The sequence below is a fragment of the Melopsittacus undulatus genome, chromosome 14, assembly GCF_012275295.1.
Source record: "Melopsittacus undulatus isolate bMelUnd1 chromosome 14, bMelUnd1.mat.Z, whole genome shotgun sequence".
Classification (NCBI taxonomy): Eukaryota; Metazoa; Chordata; class Aves; order Psittaciformes; family Psittaculidae; genus Melopsittacus; species Melopsittacus undulatus.
The window spans coordinates 6,302,758-6,322,871 of record NC_047540.1 but is presented as its reverse complement, the minus strand read 5'-3'; the positions used below and the strand labels follow the sequence as shown (position 1 = coordinate 6,322,871).

Genomic DNA, 20,114 nt, shown 5'->3' with positions numbered 1-20,114 from the left:
CAAAAAGAAACAACCTTAAAGCACAGAACTCCAGCAGTGACCTCTAGAGATGCAGTCAGCAGTGATGCTCAGCAGCCAGGGCAGTGCCTGGCATATTCCCACTCGGGGTCACCAGACTGAAAGGCAAAGCTCAGGTCCCACTCTCCTGCTTTCCCTCCCAACACATCCCTGTCTCCTCGGCAGGGGATCAGAGGTCTGCAGGCCCACAGGAGAGCTCGGATTTCCTCAGTGCTGTATTTTTAGAGCAATAAATTCCTGCTTTCTGTGAGCTCCTGTGACAGCTGAGGCTGAGGTGTATGTGCTTTATCTCCTGAGTCACTTCCAGGCTTCCCTTGATCAGAGCTAATCACTGGAGCAAAGATTGGTGCTTGTATCAGTTTGTCCCAAAATAATCGTGTGGTGCCTTTGTGCTGCAAGCTGCCATAAGCTATCATTTGATTTGAAAGCCCCAAACTGAGGCATCACGAATGGAAAAGGAGCAGCTTAGCCATGAAACCATGAATCCTTCCTGGAAGAGTTGCAAGTAAAAGATTGTTGGAAACCATGTTTTTTCCAACAGGAGATGACACAAGTGTTGTAAATCTAACAATGCTGCACCCTGGAAAGGTGTCTTTGGATGTTAATTCAGTCATTTCACCTCCCTGTGTCCTCTGCCACCTTGGGAAAAGGGAGGAATTTGGCCCGAAAGAGTCCTCTTTGGATGAGTTCAGATCCCAGAGGTCTGCTGCAGAGGAATGGGGTGTTCTGAGCTCTGCAGCTCTGACTGCCCTCATGCAGGCTGAGGGTTTGGCAGGGATTGGGCCTGCTCTAGTCCAGGTTTTTAGAGGACATTCAGGCAGATACCAGCATTCAGCAGGATTTCTGGTGCAGGTCTCGTGCAGTGCACCGAGGGCAGCAGCGTACCTGGAACAGCAGATCCTTACAGGGCAGCGGGCTGAGGTTGTTATAATGGTGTATCTGAAAGAATCACGTGTGATTGATGCTCACAAGCAGCCATCAGGTACTGATCCTCTCTTCCTCTTTTAACAGGTCTTCAAGAGCAAAGCTTTGGAACTGGGAGAGAAACTTCTGCCGGCTTTTAACACCCCCACGGGTATCCCACGTGGCGTCATAAACCTGGGCAGGTGAGGCTCCCGTCCTTCCCAGCGTGTCCTTTGGGCTGGGGGTGTTTGTAAAAGGCCAGGCTTCAGGCAGGAAGAGCAACAGCTCCTCAGAGGTTCCCCCCTCCAGTGCACGTTCCTCGAGGTCATTTGTTTTGCCAACTCAAACCCAAGAAGTGCCTTGGCAGGGATTGCAGGGACTCAAGTTAAACCCAGCTGGGTTTCAGTAACCTGGGGCTCTCTGCAGTTTCCTCCTCTGCCTCTTGGCAGGGCTCCCTGCTGCAATAGCAGTTTCTTCACTCTCATCTGCTTTGGAAGGTGATTTGTAGTCTGCACCTAGCATGCACAGAGCTCGGTATCTGCTGAGCGCCCAACTAGATGAGTGTGAATTTATCCATGTTTGGAAAACTTGGGAACTGGCTGGGCCTGGCTGACAGGTTTGGTGCTAGAAAGGGGGGAACTGTACAGATCCTCCAGGTTTCTCCTTGCTGCCAGCACTCATCCATTCCCCTTCACTTGGAGCCAGCATGTTTCACGTCAGGTAGGTGGTGGTGTGATGCCAGAGGGGAGCTTTGGGTCAGATACCTTGCTGAAGGTCTCTGGGCAGAGGCACATGAGGCAGCCGGGCTGCCAGGCTCTAGCCGTGCCAGCAGACAGTGTTCCCTGCCAGTGAGGGCTCATTGGCTCGTTCTGATGCCTCCACACAAAATCCCCTGGGCGAAAGCTGCAGCTGAAACAGAGGCAGTTGGAAATGTGGGTTAACAAAACCTTTCATCCTCACCTCTTGCAAACCTCCAAGCAGGAGCCCTGAGGATCATTCCTCGTCTCTTAGCCCAGCTCTCCTGTTCTGTTCGTGTCTCTGTGCAGTGCACAATGTTCAGGTGTTTGGCTCAAGCTGCTGCATTGCTCAGGTATCACTGACACCCTTCACTTGTCTCCTCTGCATGTGAGCCACCACAGCCACTTTGATTGTTGCTTTTACAGAAGAGACTTTCTGCTTCCTCTGTGGCTGATGAGGACTCGGTGGCACAGAGAAACCTTTCCCAGAAATGCCAAACCTCCCCTGCCTGTCCTGGAGACAATTGGAGCAGACTCTGCCTGCCTGGGCATTCCCAGCATGTTTTGCTGATGACTTTGACTAAGAGCAAAGCAAAGCAGCGCTGAGCCCACAGTCAGAACCCATGTTACTGCCTTAAGCCCTGGCTTCAGGGCCATGAAACTGCTCTGAGGGCTCAGAGGATCGATTGCTCAGGAGCAAGGATGAAGTAGTCTGACTGTTTCTACTGACTGCTGCTACTAAATCTGTAGTCTGACTACTGCAGGCACATGATGAGCAGCCAAAGGCTGTGAACCCAAAGGGGCAGGGAGTTAGCGTGAGACTGCATGTGGAGCAGAGGCGAGCGAGGTGGTGCTGTGCACACACACTGACCCCAATGTCAGGGTGAAACCAAAGCCCAGAAGGAATTCTCTCTCCAGTTCTGCTTTCGCAAGGATGTGCTAATACCAGAGAGCCCACAACGGGGGAGCCCTGCAGCGTGTGTAGGTTTTGATGGTGTCAGCCTGGGGGGTGTTAAGAATGACATCCAGAGATCTGAAACAAACAGAAGCTGGCATGAAGTGAATTCCTATGCGGTTTTGAGGCCCCAAGTACCCCAACCCTTCCCATAGCTAACTGCCTTTATCTCTTCCTGTCACTTCACACCACCTTTTCCTCTTGTGTCCCCTTTCCGCTGATGTGCTTCCCTGTGGCCTCCTGTTTTCCCTCATCTCACACAGGCTTGTTTTCCATCCTGCTGCTCCAACTGCCACGCTGTCTGCCAGGTCCTGGAGTACATTGTCTTCCCAAGCTGCTGCTCCATGCTCCCTGCCTATCTGTTGCTGCACTGTGATTGCTCTCCTGATGCCTCCCATTCTGGGTCCATGATCCCTGCTTTCCTTCCCTTAAACCCTCTACCCCTGCAGATTGTTCTTCATCATCCTCTGCTGGTCTCTCTCTTGATTTGGCTTTGGATCTCTGTGAGGGGAGATGATACAATCCTGCCAGGTCCTGCCTGTCTGACCCAGCTCAGAAGACAGCTTCTGTTTGTGAGATGCTGTTTGTTAGAGGGTCCCTTCAGGCCAGTAAATAAAGGAAAAGTAATTGACTCCTTTAGACAGAACATGGTGGGATGGTTTCATACCCCCAGCGGCTGCCAGGTTGTGTCCAATGTGATATTAAACCCAGCATCAGCCTGGGCAGGCTGAAGGCTGCAGGGGTCGGTTTGTGCCATAGGCGCGCGATGTTCCTGGGTACCCGGTTCAGCTGCATACTGTGTTTTCAAATGAAGAGCTGGTGCTGCAGCCTCCTGACATTTCACAGGAAGGCTGATGCTTGGCAGTGACTGAGCAATTGGAAACAGTGTGAACATATTGCTGATCTAATGGCTTTTTTTGTCTGGAGGCGAAACAAACAGCTCTGGACCTGAAATGGTTTTCCATAGATCACATGGAGGGGAAGCTTTTTTCCCCCCTCAGAAAGACCATTAGTTTTGGCCTCCTGTAAACAGCAGAAACCCTTTTCCTTCTACCAGACACTTTTCAGGCGCCATCTAGTGCTACCCTCCCCATCACTGAAACCTGTTCCCTCATCAGTGTCAGCTGCAAACAGACAGGTGAAAATCAAACCACTTCACTTCCCAGTCCTAAAACTGTGTGTACGTCCTTCCCACGGCCCCTGCTGGGACATGGTGCACGCTGCAGGCACGTAGCAAAGGCAGGGTCTGTGCTGGGGGGACCTCAGGCAGTGAAGGTTCTGTTTTCTCTCTTGCAGCGGCATGAGCTGGAGCTGGGGTTGGGCATCTGCTGGAAGCAGCATCTTGGCAGAATTTGGGACCTTGCACTTGGAATTCCTGCACCTCTCGGAGCTCTCTGGCAACCCTGTGTTTGCAGAAAAGGTGAGTGCTTCCCTACTTGGTCTTTAGTGAATTGGTCTCTTTATAGTGCTGGGGTCTGTGCTGGAGCAGAGCAGCACTGTGGTCTGCCTGCAGCAGATGACATGGCAGCAACGTGTTCCTTCTCCCCAATACCAGTGGAGCTCACCAGAACACGGGTTCAGAAACCTGTCTCTAGGCCTCAGAGCATCTCTGAGGAGGAGGCAGTGAGCTCCTGTTGGAGATCCTGCCACACCAACAGGCCTTCAAGGCAGCTGCCCCAGTGCTTCCTTTGGCTGTTTCCAGTTGCTGAGCCCCTTCACCCTCCTCACCATCACCTGCAGCCCCCAGGGAGACAGAGATGTCTTTTCCAGTGTCTGTTCTGTGAAGTTGTAGCAAAAACTCACTCAGACAAGGACACAGCCTGAATGAAACCATCTGTTGGATGAACAGATGAGAGAGGCTGTGAGGGTAATTGTTAATTCTGATATCCTAATAGTAGTGCCTTGTACTTGCAGACCTCTTCATTCTAAATAGGCATTAAATGTACACTCCAGCCAGCAAGAGGTTTCTTGTGTAGGCAAGGCCTGACAGTTGACATATTGGATTCCTTTTGTGGAACTTGTAACTGAAAATCTATTAATATTATACATTACCTTGAGCTTTTTTTTTCCACAAGTGATCTTGTAGTGCATGTGAGAGCGACTTAAATATGCTGCTGGATACCAGCAAGCCATTGACTTGTGCTGCACGTCCCTGAGGAACCAGCTTTGAGGGAGGCAAACTGTTCCAGTTAGAATCCAGATGCCCCCATGAGCCCAGAGGAAAGGGGCCTGTCCAGAGCAGGGTGAAAACAGGCAGTGGTTCTAGGAATGCCAATACAAAGCTCAAAATGTTACTTTTCTAAGAAATGCCCAGTGCAGATCTGTTGGTTGTGAAACAAGAAAGGAATGTGAAGAAGATACAGGAAGAAAGAGAAAGAAGAAGCTAGGAGACCAGAATGGAGAATAGGATGGAGTGTATGGAAAGCAGTAAGGGTGGGATAAGTAAGAGGAATGTCACAGAGGGGCGAGCAAGAGAGGAAAGCAGAGGGTGAAGGAAAGCTAGAAACCAAGGGAACTCTGAAGGGGAGATAAAAAAGGACTGGTGATTTGAAATACAGGAGACAGGCTGAAGATCCCTGAGGACAGTGATAATGACAGACTGCTCAGAGGAAGGGGGAGCTGAGGAAAGACCAGTAAAGGAAACAGTGGGATGGAAAGAAAACGTGTGCAAAGGCAATGAAGGGTGGGGGAAGAAGATGAGCATTGGAATCACAAGGGCGACAAGAGGCTCTGTTAAAGACTAGAACTGGATCCATGTTCTAGATCCAAACTGGCATTTTGAGCCAGGGTCAAGCCTTTGTCCCCAAGCTCGTTGGTCCAGGGAGGGATAAGGGCAGAACCTTTCTCCTGGAGCCTGCTGAGCAGAGTGTGCCTGGTGCATGCACAGGATGCGTCCTCACCTTCCTGCTGCCAGCCTCCGAGAGAGCACAGAGGATGGTGTGGGCTCCATCAGCCCATCCCCTGGGAAGCTGCTTGAGAGGAGCAGATGAACTTATCCACTTGCAGCTTGGGACTGCTGTGATTTTAGCAGGAGTAAAGTCCATCTATTCAAACATGTCATTACTGTGCCAGTGACTGTGACTACTGTGCAGCACGAGGACTTACTGGGAAGCAGCAGCTCAAGTCTGCAGCCAGCTTTTGGTGTACACATTCTCTAATTTGATAAAAGGTTTAGAGTGTATCAGCTGCTCTGTAGGTTATAATAGAATATTTATGCTGCATACCATTTAACTTTGTCCCTTATGGGAAAGGCCTATTGGAGTTAATGGGGGTGAAGCCAAGGGAGGGTTTAGAGCTGTTCTAGTGTATTAAAGAAGCTGTCTGTTGTTGAAATTAAAAGCCCAAATTTATCATGTTAAGTGAGCACATGGTGAATGCAAGTACTGTGAGTCACTCATCCCTGCCACTGCTTTCCTTTGGAGCACAGAAAAATCACATACCTTTCCACCCAGATCCCAGATCCACAGGGCTGCTTCTGCAGCACTGTTAGCGAGCTGTTCCCACTGCTTGCTGAACTGAACTGGGCCTTGCAGGGACAAAGCTTGTGTGAGGAGCCAAAGCTGCTTCTCCATTGCAGAGCCTTGTCACAGTGTGAGGACTCGTAGGCTGCTGTGCTTGTTCAGCAGGGCCCAGCACTGCGGAGCTGCAGAGCTCTCAGTGACACTGCAGGACCATTGGCTTCTTCAGCAGAGGAGTAACAGCTCTTGTCTCTCATCTCTCCTAGGTGATGAACATCCGCAAGGTCCTGAACAGAGTGGAGAAGCCACAGGGCCTTTATCCCAACTTCCTCAGCCCGGTGACAGGGAACTGGGTGCAGCGTAGGTATCACTGCGTTCACAGTCCTGCCGGGAGCCTTTCAGTCTTTGCATTGCTCTTTAGGAAGCAATAGTAACTGTCAGAGCAGCACGCCAAGAAAATGTCTTGTCAGGCAGCCTGTTATACCTGTGATTAGATAACACAGCTCCATTTGTAAGATGCAATATAGTAATTGTACACTTATTCCATCAGGCTTGTTTCCACCCGAGTGTCTCACCTCCAGAAAGAACTAGGGCCTCTCTTGCATGGGGGAGGATAATGGTACATGGTTCATCACACAGACATTAAAAAGCAGCACATCTCTTTAAGACCTCATCCTGCAGGCATCACATAGCCCACAGGCCTACCTGGGAGTTACATGTGAAGGCTGTGAGCAGAAGCACAGTAAGATTTCCTTCCTGAGTGTGCTGCAGCAAGTAAGGAACCACCAGGAGAGGCAGAGGGCTTATGGAGTCTCACATCCCCTGAGGATCTAGGGATGCATCCTCCTGTATGCATCCATGTACCCCTTACCATGGTACCTCCGTGTGGTGCAGTTTGGTACACGGGCACAACAAGGATGTATTCTCTCTTGTTGGGAACCCAGCACTGGCCAGCAGTGAAGACGTGGGCATTGAATAGATGCTGCTCCTATATGAAAGAGGAGCAATAACTAGGAAGGGACTGAAAAGAGCAAGGAAATGATAGAAGTGTAAGCAGGGGAAGGTTATTTACTTCCCTGCTCTACACACACAGCCCCTTCCTTATCCAGAAGAGAGACTGTACCTCTCTTCTCGTGCCACCAAAGGGCAAAAGCTTGCCTTCTGGTAGACACATGAAAGGCTGTGCCCATCTCTGACCTCTGTGTTGGGGATTTGCTTGGTTTGGTTGCTGGATTTCCTGTTGCTCTGTCAAAGGAAGCAGAAGTCTTGGGTTTTTTTGTTTGCAGAAGCTGTTTTTAACCTGTCCCTGGGTTATGTTTATCTTGTTCAAGCAGTTTTCTTTGAGTCATTGCATTACCTGGTGTTCCCTTGTCTCTTGCACTGTTTGCTCTGCTCCAGCCCTTTCTAACCACTGTGCTAATGGCTCTGATTGTAGCTGACAGGCAGTTGCATGAGACAGAATGGGAGCTCTAACCCTGAGCAAGCTCTGGCTTTTCACTGCCACAGCAGCACCTCTAATGGTAATTGACAGGGCTTGGCTTGAAAGGTGTCCCAACAAAGCATCTGAATGGCTGCAGTTGTCCCATTAAACCAGAGCTGCCCTTTGGTGCCATGAGGAAAGAAAATAGGCTTCTGTGTTTGTCCCATTCATTGATGTTCAAAGTTATCCAGTCCCTTTGTAAGCAGTTTGGCTGCTCCTCTGCACTGGTCTCTGCAGAGTTGCTGCAGTATGTTCCACTTGGAAAGCAGATCTCCCACACCCTGACACACCATTTCTCATGGGTTATTCCCAGCTGGCAGCCACACTACACAGCATTAATTCTGCCTACTCATGGGTGCTGAGAGCTCTCCTAGAGCTCCACGTCATGAGGGCAGCTCCTGGGGCTGTGGTTCAGAATACAGCCTTGTGGTGGGAATCAGCCTCTTCTGCATGTCCAGTGGTGAGAAAGAGATTAGGACCGAAGCAGGGAGGCAGCTGCAGCCTGTCACAGAGACGTTCCCTGGAGGTGCCAGGCTCTCATTTCCTCTCTTGTCATTAAAGCTCTTTGCAGGAAGCCGTTTTCCTTGGAATTGCTGTGATTTTCTTAAAAGGTGTATGTTTGACCTGCCTGAACGAGCACATCTCCAGTGAAGAGGCAGAGCTGCGCCTCCCCCCAGAGCAGTCCTTACCTGGAGAGAGCTAAAGCACAGGCCCCTGATGAAATCAAGGATTTGATTATGCACTGCCTTGGAGGCAAATGCTGGCAAAGCTGGTGCCATATGGAAAACAATTATGTACCAGAGCTTCTGCTTTGGTGCTTTTATGAATGACACGCTCAGGATCACAGAGCTGCTCTGTAAAGACAGGCTGTGCAGCCCGTGTTTGCAAATAGTCTGTCCTCTGTTGTGTTGAATTCATGCATCCGATCTCGTTGTTTTGCTTTGGATTATTCCTGGATCATCGGGCACACTGTAGCAGCAATATTTGCTCTTCAGGTCAGGATGTCATGGCTGTTGATCTCTTCTTTTGGTAGGATTTAGCATTTAGAATAAGTGTCAGGACGTTATGAATGTGCAGAGATAGGGGAAAAGACAAATCTCACCAGCAAACTCCAAACCCTACTGCACCTGCTTCATTGGCAATGAGGATGCACACCAAGAGGTGGACACTGTTCCTTAGCAGGGATGGTTCAGGCCGGGGTGGGTAATTTGTCTTGCTCTTCTAAAAAGGGGTGAACTTGGCTGCTTGAAAGAATGGATGCTGCCTTTCCCCCTGTGGGACAGACACACAGCAGCCAGCCTCTGACCCAGGCAGGATCCTGCTGCTGCCAGCCCCATTTCACAGTGCAGTTCTTCAGCATCCTCCTGTAAGGTCCCAGCTCTGTGTGCTCGGGGCCGATTGCCTTGCAGATCTCTGCAGAAGGAAATATTCAGTGCACATCCTTGGACCTGACTTTATCATTTTAATACACCAACAGCCCCAGCCTTCCCCAGGGCATTGAGTCCCACCATGAGCCAGGAATACAAATGGCATGATGGAGAGGTCCCTACAGCAGCCCCTTGCTGGCAGCTCTGTGTGATCCAGCATGCTTTTTCCCTTTCCTGAGGCAGGGAGGCAGCACCCAGTGGCTTCATATAAGTAGAGATCTATCAATATCTGCCATTGCTTTTGGTTTATGAGGCTGGGATTTATGATGATTGCTTCATAAATAAGAAGCATCTTCAAGTTGCAGTATAAATAAGTTGCAAAGTAAGACCTCTGCATAGTTTTGGTAAGGGATACTGATGCTTTGTAAAACGACAGAACATTTTTCTTCTGATTGCACTTTCCACCTTTCTTGCTTTTTGAAAAAGAAATGCTGCAAGCTCTCCCCAGGAAACTGGGAAGAAAAAGGAGAGAACAAGGGCATTAAACAAGAAATGGTTGTTTGTTCTTTGTAAAGCAACTGCTCATTGTAGATCATGAAGCTGAAGTTCTCTTCTGGCTTTCCCACTACAGACCACGTCTCCATTGGGGGGCTTGGGGACAGCTTTTATGAATATCTCATCAAATCTTGGCTGATGTCTGACAAGAAAGACTCTGAAGCTAAAAAGATGTATGATGATGCACTAGAGGTAAGGAGCAAATTGCTGCTCTGTTTTGGGGGGAGGAGGACATTGGTCATCAGAATGTTTCAGGCAAAAATATCCCAGATCTTTGGGTTCCTATGGTATTTACTCCACTCCTTTCCACGACGTAAATACTTAGTAAGCGACTTACTCTTATTGTCCAGTGTGTGTCTCAAAATCCTGGTTTTCATCCCTTTAGGCAATAGAAAAGCATCTGGTCAAGAAGTCAGCCGGAGGATTGACCTACATCGCTGAGTGGAGGGGTGGTGTCTTGGATCACAAAATGGGCCACCTGGCTTGTTTCTCTGGGGGCATGATAGCCCTTGGAGCTGAACACGCTGGAGAAGAGAGGAAGCAACATTACATGGATCTCGCTGCAGAGATAACAAGCACATGTCACGAGTCTTATGCACGCTCAGGTAAATCTGTGGGCTGCCTGGGAAGTGTTAGTAAGGGGTCACCTAGAGCCTTAGGAGGCTCAGCTTTGGTGTGGCAGAAGTTTGCATCCCTGTGTGTGAGTTTCGCTTGTCTTTTCTGGGCTATCTAGAAGAGAAAGCAGTCTGGTTTACAGCTGGAGCAGAGGGACAGGCAGATGGGAGCTCCTGTGGCAGAGCTGGGAAGTTAACCCACAGCTCAGTCCCACCGCGTTGCAGAACTGGCTTTCTCCCAGCTAGACTATAGTTTGAGTCTGTCTTTTCACATCCCTTTGCAGACAAAAAGGGGAGCTTAACAGATTAATTGCAGAGCATCCCACTCGATGGAGCAGAGCAGCTGAGAAGCCCACAGCAGAGTGTGGGAGACCTGCAGCTGCTGGTAGGAGCAAAACAAATGAAGTCTCTCCTGCTGTCGAAGACACATGGGAACAGCAAGAGAAACCCTGTGGCCTGATCACAGTCATAGAGTCACAGACTGGTTTGGATTAGAAAGAATCTTAAGATGATCACGTTCCAGCCCCAGCTTTGGGAAGGGAGGCCTCATCCTAGACCACTTCTCCCAAGGTTCCGACCAGCCTGGCCTTGAACACTGCCAGGGATGGAGCATTTACTGCTTCTCAGGGCCTCACCACCCTCACCATCAACCTCTCTGCTCAGTTCCCCTGGTTTTTGAACAGGGAGAGGGTTGGTGTTGGAAGTAGGGATCAGAGTGCTGGCCAGTGCTTGCAAGAGTTTGAGGTTCTCATGTAAGGGAAACTCCAAAAGCCCCAGGTGCTCTGAATGTGTAATAACAAAATCCCAGTGAAATCGATGAATCCTTCCCCATCATCCTGATGTCTTCTCAAAGAGGCTGCTTGTGGACCAGAGGAAGTGATTGAAGGTCCCAGGTACCACTTCTTACAGCCTCCTTGCTGCAGTGCAGGCAGAACAGCTCAGTCTGGTGGACAGATAATTGTGAGGCAATTGCTAGGAGCAAATACCAGCCCATCAGAAGTGCCAGGCCATGGGGTAGGTTTGTGTCTGCCCTCTGCATGCTCAGATCTGGTCCAACTTTGTGGGTTTTTCCACCCTCAGAAACACTTCATCCTCACCTAGATAGCATCCACATACCACAGCATGAGCAACGCCTGGAGCAGCAGTGGGCACAGCTTGTGCACTCTGTGGAGCTGCCCCTGTTTTGGCATCAGTGTGAGGCTGATCTGATAGACAAGCACGACTGCTCTGCTCACACAAGCCTTAAGTACACGTTGGCAGCCTGAGCAGTATAAAAGCATGTGGAGAGTCTGTTTCCTTCTGCTCAAAATGATTATTGCATGTGTGTGATTTTTGTCTAGATACCAAACTGGGCCCTGAAGCCTTTCGCTTTGATGCTGGGACTGAAGCCATGGCAACCAGACTGAGCGAGCGCTACTACATCCTGCGGCCAGAGGTGGTGGAAAGCTACATGTACATGTGGCGGCTGACCCACGATCCCAAGTACAGGCAGTGGGGCTGGGAGGTTGTGAAGGTATGGTTGGAATAACGCTTCCAGGCTGCTGGGTTCTTAACACAGCTCTTTTGGAGAGAAAAGAGCAGACTCAGTCGTGTTGGACACTAAGACACATTAGCTGTGGGGCAGGAATGCACAGAGTAGTGTGATGTCTGTTGATCAGTGTGGTTTCTTCTCCCTTTTGGGCTACACTAAAAGCAATCAGAACAGTGGAGGTTTATGGAGAGGAGTGCTGCAGACAGCAAAACCTGCTATTAATGACACAGCCCTCTGCACAAAGGAGTCAGTGTTCTATCTGCAGTATCTAGGCTGCTCAGAACCATGGGTGTGTAATGGGACAGGGAAAAGCAGGAAACCTGCCTTTGCCCTGGGTCTTGTCTTCTTCCCACAAAAACCTCCCAGCCAGAAAGTCCCTCACCTCTCTCTAGCTCATGTAATAGCCTGCTAGCCCCATCCTAGCAGGAGCTGCATTTCAGTGGCACAACTGTCGTTTGTCTTCTCCTTGGAAAAGAGCCTCCACAAGCAGCAAGTTACCACTTGAGACCTGGTTGTGCTATTTCTGTAACATCGAGGTCAATTAATCAACTGACTTAGGTGGTTGATGTTTCTCTTGCTATTTCATTAGAACCAGCTTTATTCCCAGAATCTGGAGTAATCGCCACACTCTTAGTGAGAGACACAGCCTACTGTAATCCTGGAATGTGATGTGTAAAGTGGACTTGTAATGGATGTGATGATGATTGATGAGTTACTGCCCCATGCTGTTGTGTGTTACTGAGATTTCTTTCCCTTTCTCAGGCCCTGGAAAAACACTGTAGAGTAGAAGCTGGTTTCTCTGGCATCCGAGATGTTTATACCACAACCCCGACCCATGACAACATGCAACAGAGTTTTTTCCTCGCAGAGACTCTGAAGTAAGTCCAGTGTCACAGAGGCCTTTCAGAGCAGCCTAGTCCCTGCAGCATCAACACCCTTGTCTGCTCAATTGGTCTCTAATAATAAGGGGGAAGTCTTATTCTCTGTGGGGAGAACTGGGCAAGGCTGTGGGTCCTGCAAAGCTTTGGTAGTTCCCTCCTGTAGAACTATTGCTGTCATTGGCACTCTTGAGGTTTTTGCTCATGTGGGGGATTGAAAGGATTCTTCCTGTGAGTTAGAGCTGCTCTAAGAGGGATGCTCTGACTGCTGAACTCCCTTGTATTTGGCTAAGAGACAGGCTGTCTCCTCTGCCAGGTTGATGCCTTGTATACAGAGGAGATGTGACTGTGGCCTGAATTTGCTGCCCCTTGGTGCAGAGCTGCCTTTCACAGCATGAGCTAATGTTGTTGCTGATCACAGATGCTCTTCCCCTTGTTCCACCTTTGCACCAGGCTGGTAGTTTCAAGCAGGAGAGTGAGGCAGGGAGTGGGGGAATGTGTCACCATAAACTGTGGCAGCCCCATCACAGTCCTGCTGCCAGTGCTTGTGTGTGCCTGGAGTCCCACTCGCGTTTCCTTCCATCTCCCTCCCGGCTCCAGGTACCTCTATCTTCTGTTCTGTGAAGATGATGTGCTGTCTCTGGACGACTGGGTGTTCAACACAGAGGCTCACCCCCTGCCAGTCAACCACACGAACTTTAAAGCAAGCGTGCAGCAGTGAGGCCACTGCCCAGGCCCTGCTGCTGCAGCCTCGGCGCGTTTCAGCTTTTCCTTTCCATTAAAGGAATCTGCATTGTTCCTGAGATGGTATTTTGGGGCATAGTCCAATTCCGGACAGTATCGTATGGGGAAGATGAAACCATGATGTAAGCACCTTCTTTTCCTCTGTGAGGAGCTCTATTAGCCTGATACTGAGATGTTTATTCTGGGCCATATTGTACACAGTTCATAGACATTCCTTTATACAGAGAATTTATATGAAATCCACTGACTTTGCTTTATAGTGGCCAAAGGACTGGAATTTTGCCATAAAATAGACTTCACACACACATCTTCCTTTCTTTTCTCAGTTTCATTTTTGCCTTTTATATACTCATGGATTGATCACCATTCTAGTGAACAGTTGCCAATATACTGTGCTTCCTAGGCACTTGGGAAGGACAGGACAGGACAGGAGCAGGAGGAAGGGGAGATGTCCTTTATGTGAGAGAGCAGGTGGAGTGCATGGAGCTCTGCCTAGGGATAGATGAGGAGCTGACTGGGAGCTTAGGGGTTAGGATTAAAGAGAAGACATACAAGTGACATTATAATGGGAGTCTGCTATAGGCCACCTGACCCGAAAGAGCCCCGTGCTCAGCAAGACAAGGAACCTGATTACATAGGACATGGAAACTGTTGAAATACCAAATGTCACCTTTGTCTCAGTCTTTATTAGCAAGACTGATCTTCAGGAATCACAGGTTCCATAGACCAGGGGGAAAGGCTGGAGCAAAGATGGGTTGAAAACTGGCTGATGGTTGGGTATAGAGGTGGTGATCAATGGCACAACATCTATTAGAGGCCAGTAGCTAGCAGAATATCCTAGGGATCAATACTGGTCTAGTCCTGGTTAACATCTTCATTAATGATCTGGATAATGAGGCAGAGTGTACCCTCAGCAAGTTTAATGATGACACAAAACTAGGAGGGGTGGCTGATAGACCAGAGGATCCTGCTGCCATCCAGAGGGACCGCAACAGGCTGGAGAAATGGGCTGGTAAGAACCTCATGAAGCTCAATAAGCAGAAGTGCAAAGTCCTGTACCTGGGAAGGAACAAGCCTGTGCTCCAGCATGTGCTGGAAAGCATCTTGGCAGAGAAGGACCTGGGGGTCCTGTGGACACCAGGTTGACCATAAGCCAGCAATGGGCCCTTACTGCAAAGCAGGCCAGTGGTATCCTGGGCTGCATTAGCCCCAGAGCGTTGCCAGCAGGGCAAGGGAGGTGATCCTGCTCTGCTTGGCACTGGTGAGGCCACAGCTGTGTCCAGGTCTGGGCTCCTCAGTACAACAGACATGGACATAGTGCAGTGAGTGCAACAAGGGACCACAGAGATCATTAAGAGACTGGAACATCTCTCCTGTGAGGAGAAGCTGAGAGCTGGGACAGTTTACCTTGCAGAAGGCTCAGGGGGAATCTTTTATATATACATATATTAGGAGGGAGGGTGCAGAGAGGTTGGAGCCAGGCTCTTCCCAGTGGTGCCCTGTGACAGGACCAGCACAAACTGAAACACAGGAGAGTCCTGAACATCAGGAAACACTTCTTGTACCTTGCTGGTGACTGAGCACTGCCCAGAGGCTCCTGCCAACCTCACCCATCCTGTGATTCTGTGGTGTCAAAGCTGGAATTAAATCAAAAGCTGTCTGCAGAGTTCTGAATTCTAACGTATTTTTGTATCCTTTTTCTGTGCTCTTAAACCACAATTCCCACACCTGACATTTCACTGCCCTCCATTGCTTTTGTGTTTTTCTACTTTTATTTGGAACTAAATGTTACGAGTCACTTGTAATAATTTCACTGCTGTAATAGTCAAATCTGTGAAACAGAATAAAGTCTTGTAACATAAAAAGCATGTTTGGGTTGATCCTCTCTGTAAAGCCACCTGCCAGAGACCTGCTACATCATGCTTGGAATAACTAGGTGACAATACTGCTTGATTTCAAGAGTATTTCACAATATATGTTGATTACCAGAGTACTGTAGCCAGTGTGTGGACAGCAATTCCCATCGGCACCAGCTCTCAAATTGCTTCTTCCCCATCTGAAAGGGGTTAGCAGAAACTCTACTAAATGTCTCATTTTTCTAGCACAAATAAATAATCCCCAGCCAAGTTTGTGCTTCCGTGTGCTTGTTTCTGGGATGAAGTAACACAAGGAAAGGAAAGGAAAAAGCCCGAAAGAAGCCAGGTTGTTCCATTCCCCAGGCCCTGAGCCAGCGTTCGGCCCTCGCATCCTCCGGAGTGTGCAGGAACACACACAGCTCCTGCTCCAAACGTGAGTACCTGCTTCATGCTTCTTGCAGCAAGGGCTGGATCTGGGATCTGCATCCTCCTTCCCAGCAGCTGTTCCTCTGGTCCCTGCAGAGCTGACAGCCCTTGCTGAAGGGTTCTGTGCTGACTGCTTCATCCAGCAACTGAGGAAGATAAAGTTGCTTTGAGCAAGTTGGGAGAACAAAAATGTGTTTCTGAATTCATGCCTGTGTTATTCCCCAAGAGAAATACAGTTGTCGGATGGGGACTTAGCATTATCCCAGGGATAAAGCTGCCGGCTGGTAAGCTTGGCCTAGAGGAATGGGTTTTGGTAAATAAACATCTTGGGAGTGAGTTATCAGAGAGATTTGGGTACCAGGAAGCTGGTTTAGCTTAGAGGGGTTTTATAATGGATTAAGGGAATTCCATAAATAAAAATGTCCTGCTCTTGGAGTAACTCAAAGCTCTTTGCCTGGCAAATATAAATCCCCAAAATAAATAGCATGGTTCTAGTTTCCTTTAGAAACAGATCCTTGGTATTATATTAAAACTGCTCTTGTTTTCTCTTCCACACAAGTGAGCAAGAAGGGTATTTGTAAAGTCACATCCACGCGCTGCTGGAGGAGAGCTGCTGCTTCCTGCACCTCAGTGGCTGCATCACAAACAGGGAGGGGGTTTAGCTGCCTGATGTGATGTAAATCTTACTGATGAATTTGCTCAGCAAGACACTTGTATGGAGCTTAGCACCAGCCACAGCAACAGCTTTGTGTTGCAAACAGCCATGCTTGGAAATTGCTGCTCTCCCACACCACAATCCTGCAACTGTTTCTGCCTGTGCTCACAGATACCCACAGTTAAAGCCCTGAGGCCAGCAGATTAATCACAGGCACCAAGTTAAGCATGCATGTGTTTAGCAGGAATAAAGATTCATCCCAAGGATCAGCTTTGTTCCAAGGACTGGCGCTGATCCATAACTGGGATTTTCTGTCCTATGACAATGCAAGTAATGGGGATGTTTCCCCCACTGGTGTGTTGAAAAGCTCATGCTCTTGCCTTGCTCCTCTGCACACTCAAGCCTTGGCTGGATGCTCTTGCTCAAGCAGACCCCTCAGCTCTGGGAGCTCTGCAGAAGCAGGTTCTGGGATCAGATGGACGATGAACATCTTTGTCTTCAGACTTGGAGTAGGTAAAGAAATGGGGTGTTCTGTTGAACCAGAGGTTTGGTTTTGGATGTCTAATGGAAAGGACCTGGGAAGATGTCTCAGGCATGTGGGAATCCTGCTGTTAATTTACAGTGGGGGTTTCCTACTTTGGAATTACCAGGAAATACGATGGGTCTACATGATTCCCCTTCCCCCTGTTACACTCACATTCAGAAGCAGTGGTTCTCATGTTAAGTTTCACCATCAGAACATGTGGCCTTATTTATGTTGGGAGGAATTTCTTGTAACTGAAGTCCTAATGAGCAAGTTGCATCAATCAGAGATGAAAGCTCCATGGCTCATAGAACAGCTCCGCTCTTGTCACCGCCCATGGAAGGAGGGAAGACAAAACCATGCAGAAAACAAATACATCTTTCTGTAAGCCACACTTCATTTTTACAGCGTTACTCAATCCCCTTGGGAGGCTTCAGAGCAATTGGTTATTGAATTCCAAAGCCTGGCAGCCGTGGGGTTTTTCCACATACATTTTGATCTGCTCTATTTATCTGATTGTTCCACATGTGATGCACCGAGTGCTGGCTCCCAGTGGCAGCACTTGCAAAGTGTCAGCACTTACTTCTGCTCACGTTTGGGCTGTGAAGCACAAAGGCTTCATTCCCTGGGGAGCCTCAAGCAGGTCCTGTGCTGTAATCAGGAATCCTCTCAATAAACCACCTCTGCATTGTAATTGCTTCTGTTTGGTGAGAGCCGGTGAGCATCAGAGCTGCAAGTGACCCACCAGGCTGGATTGCTTCCAATTGGAATAGGAAAAGCCAAGCGGAAGTTGGAAATTGAAGCCCATGGGAACTGGGTAGGCATTGGCTCTTGCTCTTCAACTCAATGGTCTACCTTGAAATCTCTCAATCAAACTGCATTTCACTCTGCAGCCTTTGCTGCAGAAGGAAGAAAGAAAGAAAAGAAAGAGAAGAAAAGAAAGAAAAGAAAGAGAAGAAAGAGAAGAAAGAAAAGAAAAAAAGAAAAGAAAAAAGAAAGAAAAGAAAAAGAAAGAAAGAAAGAAAGAAAAAGAAAAAAAAAGAAAGAAAGAAAGAGAGAGAGAGAAAGAAAGAAAGAAAAAGAAAAACCCCATGTGAAAGCAGACTTGAATACTCCTTTTTCCTTACTGTTTCCAGAGGTAATCCTGTCTTGGGTTTGGCCCAGTCTGATTGGGATTTGCTTCCTTGGAAGGGAAAGGGGAGATCTGTTTCCAGGTGCTTTCTCAGTTTGTGCAAAGAGCTCACATTTTAATGCTATCTTCCATTGCACCATGATGGCTCTGACTTTCAAATGGGCTGTGGTTTCAGGCTATGGGAATAGGGCCATCAATTTAAACAGTTCCTCTGCTCTGGAATGTGGAGTTACTGCATGGACTTTCCATATGGAAAACCTATCCCACTACTGCAAAAATAGATGGGTCCAAGTTTTTCATCCCTGCTGGCATCTCTCAGTATCTTTCCTACCTTCAGCCAGGCTCTATCCCTGCTGGCAAAGGGGAAATCTGGGATAGTTCTTCCCGCTGGTTCTTTCTCTACCACAAGGATTTCCTTTGATACAGGTGTGCCTGAATGAGCCACATGGCAGATGTCTGGGTATTCAAAATGCTTTGTGAGCACTGTAACCCATCATCTTGGGAACCAGCAGCGTAGAGCCAGGAGCTGTTGGGTTTGTTCTCTTTTGAGGAGTCAGTTCCCAGCGGATGCCCTGAAGTACTTCACCTTGTGTCTTTCATTCTTTTTCCTAGCAAATAATTCATCCATTTGTCATCTTTATATGGTTGCTGATGACACTGGAAATGATTCAGCTGTAAAATGAGCCCCTCTGCTTCTCATCTAAATGATATCATCTTGGCTCTGCCAGCCACCCTGTCAGGTCTCCTTCTTCATACAGGTGTCTGAGGGCTTGGTCAACTCATCTCACCTCTTGCTCTCACTCCAGACACGCAAGTACATTTATCCTGTTTCAAAGCTATCTCATCCTGTTACATTTTGTGCTCTAAAGGCACCTGCTGGGTTATTTGAGGTAAGCAGCAGCTCTCCACACCTCACTGCCCAACCTAATGAGTTGGGCAAGTTTTAAAGCACATCTGCTTAAAGTGCTTTGAGTGCTTAACTCATTCACACCCATCTTGCTGGCAGGCATTATTTCAATGCTCTGCTAATTCAGTTCTTCCCCTCCCCATGGCTCAAGCACCAGTCCTTTGATGGATGGGGAGATGGAGCACAAAGAGCAGTGGCAGTTCCATGACCGTTTTCCCCTGTGGTGGAGCTGGCAGAAGGAACCTTCTCCTTCCTCCCTGGGCTGTGCAGATGTGTGACACCAACCTGAGTTACAGATAACCCAGTGTTCATGCTGTTGCTGGGCTCCCCAGTCTGGTCCATTGTGTTGCACCATCACTGCAGGAGAAAACCAGGGGCTGTGTGAGGATCTATGGCAGGGAAAGGAACAGTGCCCAAGTGGCAAGGAAAGGCTCTGCCTCACCCTCACTGCCCAAGTCCTGTTCCCTCCAGTCTGGCTTACTGGCAAGATCTCCACACCCTCCAATCTGCTCTGCCTAATATTAGCAGCCTCTTCGTCCTTGCCTGATGCAGCTGCCACAGCTCTCTTAATGCCTTGGTCATGCTCCCCTCATCTCCAGCCAGAACACTCTTTAAACCTAAAACAAAACTGATTAGGCAGCTTAGGAAACAGCCGAAGCTTCAAAGGATTAACGGCTAAGGCTTCCTGCTGCCCTTAGGGGGATCAAACACTGGATGCTGGTGGCCCTACAGCAGCAGCAAGTTACCGTGGAGGAGCAGGAGGAGCAGGGGCTGAGCTGTGAGATTACAATGACCAACCTGCATCTCTTGGCCAAGGCATCACTCAGGGGCAATGAGGCAACTGTGCAGAAGGACCTGGAAGGCACAAAGAGCATGGGGAGGGTGGAAAAGTTTGGGTTGGGGTGTGGTAAAGGACAGTAGGAATGGCTCAAAACGTGGGGTGATGGCAGCAGTGGCTCAGTACTTGGGGATCCCAAGGTGGTGGCAGGAGGCTGGGGTCGGGCATGGCTGTAGATGGGAACCATCACCCCACGGCTGCACCATCCATCCCAGTCCCTGCCATCCATCCCTACCCCTGCCATCCATCCCGACCCCTGCCATCCATCCCTATCCCTGCCATCCATCCCTACCCCTGCCATCCATCCCTACCCCTGCCATCCATCCCTTCTGGGGCTAAACCCCAGTGAAATCACTGCAGGTGAAGCCACCAGTACCGGGAAGGGCACCCAGCTGTGAGCTGAAACCAGCTCCAAGAGCAGGATAGGGCTTTTGGGGGGGATGGTGACTGAAGGACAGAAGATGAACTTGTTAATCCACGGGGGGAGGACGCAGGACAACTAAAGGCAAACCCCACTGCAAGCGCTGGTGTTACCGG

General features: G+C 49.0%; 1 protein-coding gene across 1 annotated transcript in view; it reads left to right on the top strand.

Annotated features, from left to right (window-relative positions):
* Positions 1 to 15,364, top strand: part of MAN1C1 (mannosidase alpha class 1C member 1) — a 53,681-nt gene extending 38,317 nt beyond the window's left edge. Inside the window, exons 6-13 of the mRNA XM_034069227.1 lie at positions 1,030 to 1,124; positions 3,910 to 4,033; positions 6,338 to 6,431; positions 9,550 to 9,665; positions 9,859 to 10,078; positions 11,428 to 11,600; positions 12,381 to 12,496; positions 13,097 to 15,364. Coding sequence (XP_033925118.1) covers positions 1,030 to 1,124; positions 3,910 to 4,033; positions 6,338 to 6,431; positions 9,550 to 9,665; positions 9,859 to 10,078; positions 11,428 to 11,600; positions 12,381 to 12,496; positions 13,097 to 13,217 — 1,059 coding nt within the window. The 3' untranslated portion in view covers positions 13,218 to 15,364. The remainder of the gene's footprint in view (positions 1 to 1,029; positions 1,125 to 3,909; positions 4,034 to 6,337; positions 6,432 to 9,549; positions 9,666 to 9,858; positions 10,079 to 11,427; positions 11,601 to 12,380; positions 12,497 to 13,096) is intronic.
* Positions 15,365 to 20,114: the final 4,750 nt, after the last annotated feature.